The 10,223-nt window shown below is 37.2% G+C and overlaps 1 protein-coding gene across 3 annotated transcripts in view; it reads right to left on the minus strand.

Annotated features, from left to right (window-relative positions):
• Positions 1 to 10,223, minus strand: part of LOC117175964 (E3 ubiquitin-protein ligase Nedd-4) — a 398,451-nt gene that overhangs the window by 262,899 nt on the left and 125,329 nt on the right. For all 3 annotated transcript variants that reach the window (XM_033365849.1, XM_033365848.1, XM_033365850.1), the window contains exon 5: positions 2,919 to 3,037. In XM_033365849.1, the coding sequence (XP_033221740.1) occupies positions 2,919 to 3,037 (119 nt within the window). The remainder of the gene's footprint in view (positions 1 to 2,918; positions 3,038 to 10,223) is intronic.

The raw sequence follows: 10,223 nt of genomic DNA on the forward strand, positions 1-10,223 counted from the left end.
GTTAAACTGATCGTCCTTATCATCGGCGCTCTTGGACGTGCCAAGCTTTCACTTGCTAATAGCCTAAAAAGCATCCCTGCGTGTCAACAATATGCTAGAACAGTTGCGGGAAAAATGCAGAAGGTGGTTGTCCTTGGGTCGCTCCGTGTTCTTAGGGTCCACGAGGCTTTTGCTGAATCGTCGTATTGATTCCTTTACAGACTGTAACCACCTATCTCGCGGTTGTGAGACGTGGTTATGGCTGAAATTTTACCGCGATTTCGCTGGAAGCGGGTGCAATTTTTCAGATTAGCACCCGCTCCCGGCGAAATCCAGCGGTTGTCCTTATGACAAATTTTTAATTATATATACGAGGTGTGTTCAAAAAATAAGGTGACTTTATGGTTTTCTCAAAAAATATTCATTTTTTCCTCAATATTTATGTTGTCCCCTTCAAAGTAATCCCCCTCAGATATAATACACTTGTGCCAACGCTTTTTCCAATCATCGAAGCACTTCTGATAATCATTTTTTGGTATAGCCTTGAGTTCTTTCAGCGATGCAGTTGTTATCTTCTCAATCGTTGAAAATCGATGCCCTTTCATGGGTCTCTTCAGTTTTGGGAAAAGAAAAAAGTCACTGGGGGCCAAATCCGGTGAATATCATTATTGACTTCATTCAACATCTCCTGAGCGATGGTCATGCGATGGATCTTTTGATCAAAATGAAGCAGTTTTGGAACAAATTTCGCTGACACACGTCTCATGCCCAAAACTTCCGAAAAGATAGCATGGCATGAGCCAACCGATATGCCAACGTCTTCAGCAACTTCTCTGATGGTAATCGGGCGATTTTTCAACACCATTTCTTCCACTGCTTGAACGTTTTCATCTATTGTTGACGTGCTGGGACGTCCAGGACGAGGTTCGTCTTCGACATCCTCTCGGCCTTCTTGGAACAGCTTGTACCACTTATACACATTTTTCTTACTCAGAGTAGACTCACCGTATGCAACTGTCAACATTTCAAGAGTTTTAGAGCACTGGATTCCATTTTTCACACAGAATTTAATGCAAACTCTTTGCTCCATTTTTTTCGAAAGAAGAACATCGCCGAGCACACCAAACCCTTCTAACCTTTTACGCCTCTGCCAGAAAAACAACACGAGCTATATAATCAAATCTGTGAACATATGATCGTGACGAGTGTACCAACACAACAAAACAAAAAATTTAAAACTTAAATGTACGTAGCCCGCGAAAATTGAAAAGTCACCTTACTTTTTGAACACACCTCGTATATATATTCTCTATTGGAGAACATGCTCAAAAGTGGAAAAAACTCGAAAACTGACTTTTGCAACAATCAATTTTTCACTAAATGTTGTTAATTTGTTTAAATCGTAAAATATCTTTAAAACTGATTACTCCGTTCAATTTGACGGAGAAAAATACGAAAAAAACTGTATTTTATTGTTTGACCAGAGGCTTCATTTTTTAACGCTAACGCTACGCTAACAACATTCAATGAAACTATTTCGAATTTAAGATTTGGTTTTCATAAATATTTCATTTCTCAAGATTTTTACACTATGAATGTTTAGAACATAATGTACATATGAAAAATGAATAAACAATACTACGCATAGCCTGGGCCTTTTTGGCAACATTTCACATTGATCTTCATGGTACCAATTTTCAGTATACAGTGTTTCTTCCTGATCTTCAAACGTTTCTTCGATATCGCTAAATTTCTCGGATAACTGAACTTCCGGGTTCAAGCAAAGACCTGGCTGTTCCAATTTCACGTGAGTCATCGAAATCTTCTGAGATGTTGTCAAAGTTTGCACAATCGTCAAAACCATGACATTTTGTACATACTTCTACATCTATAAATCCAAACAAAAATTCAAAAACGAACTCATTTTAAGGCAAAAAAAATGTTTAAATCAATTTTTTCCTTATTCATCTGAGGCTTCATTATTCGACTTGAATGTTGATAGCTTTAGCGTTCAAAAATGAATATTGGGGATATAAAAAGGTATATTTTCATTGAGTTTCGTCAAAATAGAATTATTTTTGTGGAAATGAAAAATAAAAAAAAAATAAAACACGGGTTTTCACGTTTTTCTCGGACATTTTGAGTTTATGTGAAAAAGCTACTAATACAAAAGTTGTAGATTTTTTATAATCTATATGTTTTCTATGCAACAATTTTCTCTCTGACGTCAACTTTCGCCATTATCAACATGTGAAACAATGCCAAATCGCAATCCCGCAAACAACCATCAACATAGTTTCAAGGGCTAGAAATAATATACCTAGAACTCAATTTCTAAAAAGTAAGGTGGTATATTATTAAAATATATTGAAATGTTAATAATTGTTTATTAATATTTAGTATTTTTTGAGTAAATATTTATAAATAAAAATTACTTTTGAAAGATTTGAAAAAGAGCTGTTTTGCAGTAGTTTGATTGCAATTTATTAATTTAATAAACAATAAAATTTTCCCAGTTTAATTTTTAATTTCAGAAAAATATATATTTGAATTTTTTGAAAAGTTTGAATTTGCGATCTCCCAATAAGTTAAAACGTGCCGGATTTGAGACCTAACCTCCTGCTTTCAAGCATAACCTATCATTTTGTACTTGACCTGTCTAACGTACTTAAATATAACAATCAAATTACAAATTTATTTCGTCAAATTCGCGAAAATTGCTTCTTTATTGTATTTCAAGTTGTTTAGCCAAAAATATCAGCACGTAATCATAAAAATAAGCACATTTGAATTTAATTATGTGACGCGCCTGCGCATTCCCATTCTTTCAAGTAGTCACGAAAATACTACTTAGCGTGACAAGTAGTTTCGTTTCGTAAGGGATACGGTTAAATTTTGAGAGCACTGCTCTTATGTTTTCGCTGTAAGTCAGTACATACGTTGCAGTTGGTCGTTCCCATTGTGTAAATCGATGTACATGATTGACGTAGTACGTCCTCCCATTGGCATCTTGTCTCTCCTCCCATCCTGGCGGTAGCTGACTATTGATCATCATCACCTGTTCGCAAAGAATATTTAACATAAACAGAATGTTTGCAAATGTACATAAAATACATACAAGTGTGAAATTACGTTTTTTTATTTCAATATTTTAAATATACAAGAAAATACTCTTGAATCTATGAACTATTGCTTTGATGCATCAAACTGAATATTTCATAGACTTATTAGTAAAATATTATAAAGTTATTATTATTAACTTATTTGCGACTCCAATTGTGTATTAAAACTAGAACTTCAAAGTTATCTTATTTGGAACTTAAATTAGATAACAGCGCTTATGAAAATTTAGGCACATTCCATTCAAATGTACGGTATTTGTGTATTTTTAATCTATCAAACGAACTTCTCTGAAGCGAAGTTCGATCGAAATTATATGAGATCATTCATGAGTTCAGCTAGAGTGCACAACATGTTTAGAGTAAAGAAAAACGAAACATCAGGGGTTCAACATAGGCGCACAGTTCTGATCTCCATCATCTTCATATTTTTAGAGGTAGGTAAGCTAGCACTTACCTGGTTCAAGAAAAAGTTGATGACCCTGTCCAACGTGTGTAGATAGGGTGGGAGTGATAAAAAAAAGATTCATTTTGTCCTAAAATGAAATTTTTTCTTTTGGGGCGGGAGTATAATATTTTCGAACGATGCTCTCATATAATTTCGATCGAATTTCGCTTCAGAAAAATTCGTTTGATCGATTAATTATATTTCGAGCCTCGTTCTCAAGTTTATAATATTAACCATGTAGAGGTTTAGAGAGATATGGTCGTAAATTTTTCTTAGGTATTTTTATTAGTTTCTATAATGTTATAAAAACACTAATCTTAATCACGCAACTACAATTTTTTAACTTGAATTAGTTATATAATATTTAAAGATTTGTCTCAATGTTAATATATATATTTTCTAACTTTGGCGATCTGCCAATATTTCTTGTGCAAACATTTGGGACTTTGCAGTCCACTCCACTGTCTTTCGAATAAAATCTAAGCCAATGCCACCCTTTTGGGCTGCCGACGTGGCCGCATGTCTCGTTAAATGTCCCGCAAATATTGTGGTATCTATCCCACTTTTTTGTAGTATGCACTTGATCCACCTACTTATTGTTTGACTTGACACAGCTTTATGCGGTTTTTTAGTAGTAAGAAACAGCTTATCAATTTTCCACGCAGGTTTGACGAAGATTGCATATATTCAATGAACAACGTGGCGACACATAATTCTGGTTTCGATCTAAGGAAAGGTACAACTAAGACCGGTTGTTCCCTACCTGGGGCAGATGTCTTTATGAGATCCTGTATTCTTATTTCTATTTCATTAGTTCAATATTTTTTAATATTGATATTAATATTGATATTACAATATTTTTTAGCTGAATGCTTGCTATAGTATGAGCTCTCTGGGCTGTACATAATAAGAGTAAAACTACTGTTTTTAATGTCAGGGTACCGAAAGGCAGCGAACGTAGAGGAAACAATTTTTCCAGGTAATTTAATACGACAGAGACGTCCCACATATAAGAGTATTTTGGGAAGGCAGGTTTCAATTGGAATGTACCCTTTAGAAATCTAGATATTAGTGGATCTTCTCTTTTATTAGGAGTTATCAACGAAATGGCAGACCTATATGAGTTTAAGGTACCGTAGAAGGCACCGTTCTTGAACTTCTCCGTTAAGAATTTTAGGACTGAGTTGTTTTTTGGACCAAAGAAGTCGATTCTTTGCCTGGTGCAGAATATGTTCCACTGATGTAAGGCTACCTGATATTGATTGATAGAAGTTTTAGATAAAGAAGCAATGGCTATCTATATTGATTCAGGCGCAGATGCTCCCCTTAGGAATGCCTCGAAGATAGCCTGCCTACCATTAATTCTAATGCTTCTGAACTTGGATGCGTCTTCTTCCTACAACGAGACAATAACAATAAAAGGTTAGGTTTCAGAATCAGTAGTTTGCTGACTAGCAATTCAAAGAAAAGAGGAAACCATCGTTCGTTTGGCCAATTTGGGACCATCACAATTCCGGATGAATTTTCCCTCTTAATCTTGTTTAGAACTTTGATTATCACCGCAAAAGGGGGGAAGGCATAGAAGTTAAAAACTGACCAGTTTCAAGTAAAGGCATCTATTGATAATGCTGTTTGGTCTGGGACACGTGAACAAAAGTTAACGCACTTTCTGTTCTTGTAAGTAGCAAACAAATCGATATCCACGTTACCAAAAACCTATGTAATCTTTTGAAAAGCAAAATTTGAAAATTCCCATTCCGGGTCATAATTATTTAATCTGGATAGAGCATCTGCTTGGACGTTTTCTTTGGATGATATATAAGACGCGAATAAGACTATGTTTTTGTTTTCCGCCCATTGCCAGATTTCCTTGGCCAGAGCGTAAAGGGAAGTAATTTTGTTTCCAATCACTTTCTTTATATAGGCGATCGCTGTTATGTTATCGATCCGTCGCAGTATTTGGCAATTTTGGATATCGTTTGCAAGATTCTCTAATGCAATTTTTACTACGAATAATTATTTGCAGTTCATGTGCCATAGCTTTTGATTCTCGTTCCAGACTCCGTGCGCGTTATTTTTATTATCTGTAGCCCCCACCAGTATCTGAAGCGTCTGTATATATCGTGTTTTTGTGCATTCGCCGTTTTTAAACGAGCGCCTAGCAATTTTTACATTTCTTTGCCACCAGAGTAAGTCTGGTAACAGATCTTGGGGTATTGTAATTTTCGAGTCATAGTTAAAATTATTAAATGCGAGTGTTCTATCTTTATAATTTTTCAGTTACTTCAGGTAGAGTGAGCCATATTCGCTGCCAGGACATGCAGTTACTAATTTCCCAATCAGGTGTGCAGATTCCCTAGGTAAGTATTTACATATTTTTGACGGGATCAAGTTGCTATTGCACGTATTTATTATGAAACCTAGTGATTTTAAAAGAGATATTGTTTTTTTTTAATATTTTCACTACATTTCGCGTAGGAATCCCCAACGCAGAGAATGTCGTCAAGACATATCACTCACTTGAAGTGCTTGGATCTAAGTAAACCCATGACTGGTTTCATAATTTTTGTAAATATGAATGGACTTACACACAAACCGAACGGTAGACAAGTAAACTGATATAAGATTCCTAGAAAATTAAAGCGCAAGTATTTCCTACAAGACTCGTGCACTGAAACCATGTAAAAGGCGTCGGATAGATCCAGAGATGATATATAGTCATTTGGAAAAATTAGGTTTCTAGCTATTTGTAAATTCTCTAACTTGAAATGTGGAGGGTAAATATATTCGTGTAATCGTTTTAGGTTTAGAATAAATCTGTATGACCCATCGGATCTTATTGCTAGAAACTAAGTGGATAAAAATTGATCTTGGGGCGGTGTGCCAGTTTCTATCGCTCCCTTTGCAATGATTAAATTTATTGCCTCTCTGTCTCTATCCAACTCGTTTTCCGGAATACTTATGGTTGGTACTCGACTTTGAGTGACCAGCCTATTAAACTGTAATTTGTAAGCGCTGACACAATTCAGAATAAACAAGCTATCTGTGATTTTTCTCCATTCCTTAATGAAAAATCTCAGGCGACCCGCCACGTTACCCACGTTCTCTATGGCTTCGAGTTCGTATTGGGAGGTTTGTTCTACTGTGGTTTGTTCTACTGTGGTCTGTTCTTCCTTGGCCTGTTCTACTGTGGTATTTTTATATGAACCTGCTGTCTCGACCTGAAAGGCTCTTTTTTGACGTTCCTGAATGGAAGGAGATGTCCGCCTCGAAACCCCACGTTTTTCTGATTAAAGTCGGTCCTATAATTCAAGCGGGAAGCCCCACTTCCCGTCTTCAGGAAAAAAGCTTTAATTGGTTGCTTCACGTCTGCTGTCAGTCTCTCAATTGCTTTCGCATTTTTTATGTTTGTTAAGAGGTCCTTCCCAAATAAGTATTCGTCTGGCTTTGTTTTGTCCAGAATAGCCTTTGTTGTTTTCGAGAGATTGTCTTTTCGAAACCGACTGTTTGTAATAAGTATCAACCAGAATCTGTAAAGCATGGTATTTTTCTTCGAAAAGATCCATTGGATCCATATTTTCCTTCTCCGTAACGAAGGTAGAGACGACTGATTTCAGAATCAACATCGCTGTACCAATTGCGTCCTGTGTCTGCCTCTTATATTCATCTCTCTTCTTCGTGGATGCACTCAGTTTGGTCTCAACTGAAGGGTTGATTTTTGGAGCTTCCAAGCATTTTTCTTTTTTGTATTTGGCCAGTAACTCTTCGGAGTCTTTTTTTCAGCATACCCTCCTGGCTCCAAAATTTTAACCTGGATGACAAGATCACATGCATATCCAAATTCACGGATTTGGGTACTGCCGGATCATTACCAATGTGTTGTCAAGTATCGGGTCTCTAGGTGGAGATCGCAAAGGAGAATCAAGTTCCACATCCAAATCGCTAGCGGAAAATTCCTCATCTTCTGAATCAACCGGCGAATTGTTTTTCCTTCTCATTATTTCGTTCATTTCGCTCTGTACACACTGCAGCTTTTTCTCCAGAGATTCTAAAAGTTCGTTGTTTACCCTTTTTCGACTTATTCTTAGTTTCTAGGAACTATCGCACTACTTTATAGATAAAAAAGACAAATTGCGTCTTCACTCTAGCACACAACAAAGAAATATGTAGAGGAGGGAGATCAGGGCTGTGCGCCTATGGCGGGGCCCCTGATGTTTCGTTTTTCTTTACTCTAGAAATGTTGTGCACTCTAGCTGAACATAAAGATAACTATACGTTTAATAGTATAATCTTGAGAACGAGGCTCGAAATATAATTAATAATTTAACTTAAACTGAGAAGTGGTCAAGCTGAAACATGAGAAGAAATTTTTGCATACCAATCACATTGATCAGAAATGTGTTTTAATGCTTTTTGCACAGATTTCCAACTTAATTTAAAGGTATTCTAAATTTCTTGATATATTTTAAAGTGTATTAAGGGCATCTGATACTTCGTCGTGTGGTCAATCAGGAAATGTTCCCTCGGGGATTATTTCGACAAAAATTAAAACGTTTTAAAACTGAATACGGAGATGCTATAAAATATCATAATGGAAGTCCCCAGGCTCTATTTGGTGGGATAATAACAAAAAAATGTTATTGGGCTCAATTAAAATGTTATGCATGTGCGTTATTTTAAGGTTAGAGTCGTTCATTAGCTCTCCGTCATTCCGATAATGTAGGTCTCTGCCGTATAGATGCTGTTCGAAGCACTCAAGAATAATTATGAGAGAGAATTGTAACACACATACCCTCAAAATACACACTTATAAAATTTAGAAAAATCACAATTTTATGAATTAACACAAAAAAATTATGCGGGGACGTCCGTTAGTATGTTCGATATCATTCCTCAGATTTTGAAAACAAAATATTTATTACTCTAGGAAAAAAGCCGGGGTAATCTTAAAGCCATACCAGCGTGCCAAAAATATGCCAAGGTAGTTGCGAGATAGATGCAGAAGGTTGTCATCTGTAGGTGACATCGTGCGCTTAAGATACACGAGGGTTTGGCCGGCCTGTCGTTGCGATTTTATCGTGTCCTTTGAGATGGTCGTGAGACGTGCCCATAGGTGTGATTTACCGCAGTTTTACAAGAAGCAAATGTCATTTTAGAAGAAAGTTGGTTTCAGTGGGACCCTGCTGTGACTGTTTAACTCCTTTTTTTATTATATATATATATATATATTATATAGTATTCACTAACGTGAACCATTTTCGTCGAGCTTAATCCTTCAAATGACGCCTGTCACAACTTCAGCCATTTATGTTTACGCATTTACAAGTTACAGCAGTGAGAAGCGACTAGCCTCCGAGTTTTTTTTAATATGGAAAAATCTGAGTTTCGAGTTTTGATCAAACACTACTATCTTCGCAAGAAAACGATATCCGAAACCAAGGCCAAGCTGGGTAAGTATTGCCCGCACTCTGCACCGTCGATTGGAACGATTCATAAGTGGTTTACCGAGTTTCGTTGTGGCCGTACGAGCACAGTTGATGCTGAACGATCTGGGCGCCCAAAAGAGGTCACTACTCCAGAAAATGTCGAAAAAATCCATGATATGATGTTGAATGATCCCAAAGTGAAATTGAGAGAGGTAGCTAATGCTGTAGGCATATCATTGGAACGTGTGGGCAATATCGTGCATTCAGTTTTGGGCATGAAGAAGCTCTACGCGCGATATGTGCCGCGTTTGCTCACAGTGGACCAAAAACGAATTCGTGTGGCAACTTCCCAGCAGAATTTGGCAATATTTTCGCGTAAGCCGATCGAGTTTTTGCGCCGATTCATAACCATGGATGAAACCTGGATCCACTACTACACTCCTGAGTTAACGCAACAGGCAAAACAGTGGGTTCCACCGGGCCAAAGTGCTCCGAAGCGTCCAAAAACGCAACAATGGGTCAGAAAGGTTATGGCCTCCGTATTTTGGGATGCACATGGCATAATATTCGTGGACTATCTTGAAAAAGGTAAAACCATAACCGGAGCATACTATTCATCATTATTGGACCGATTGAAAATCGAAATTGCCGAAAAACAACCGCATTTGAAGAAAAAACCGCTTTATTATCACGACAATCCGCCTGTTCATTCATGCTTAGTTGCACAAGCAAAATTGCATGAAATTGGCTTCGAATTGGTTCCTCAGCCACCGTATTCACCAGACCTGACCACCAGCGACTATTACTTGTTCCCTAACCTGAAGAGATGGCTCACCGGTAAGCGTTTTTACTTAAATGAGGAGCTCATAGCTGAAACTGAGGCGTATTTTGTAGACCTTCCGATCGAGTACTTTTCGGACAGTATCAAAAAGTTAGAAAATCGTGGGACTCGCTGTATCGACCTAAAAGGAGAGTATGTTGAAAAATAAAACCGACTTTGGCCAAAAAAAACGTCTCCGTGTTTCATTTTTCAGGGACTTTCAGACTGCCTAGTACATAAATATATATAATTAAAAATTTGTCATGAGGACAACCGCAGGATTTCGCCGGGAGCGGGTGCTAATCTGAAAAATTGCACCCGCTTCCAGGGAAATCGCGGTAAAATTTCAGCCATAACCACGCCTCACAACCGTGAGATAGGTGGTTACAGTCTGTAAAGGGATCAATACGACGATCCAGCAAAAGCCTCGT

This window comes from Belonocnema kinseyi, chromosome 7 (genome assembly GCF_010883055.1).
Source record: "Belonocnema kinseyi isolate 2016_QV_RU_SX_M_011 chromosome 7, B_treatae_v1, whole genome shotgun sequence".
Lineage (NCBI taxonomy): Eukaryota > Metazoa > Arthropoda > Insecta > Hymenoptera > Cynipidae > Belonocnema > Belonocnema kinseyi.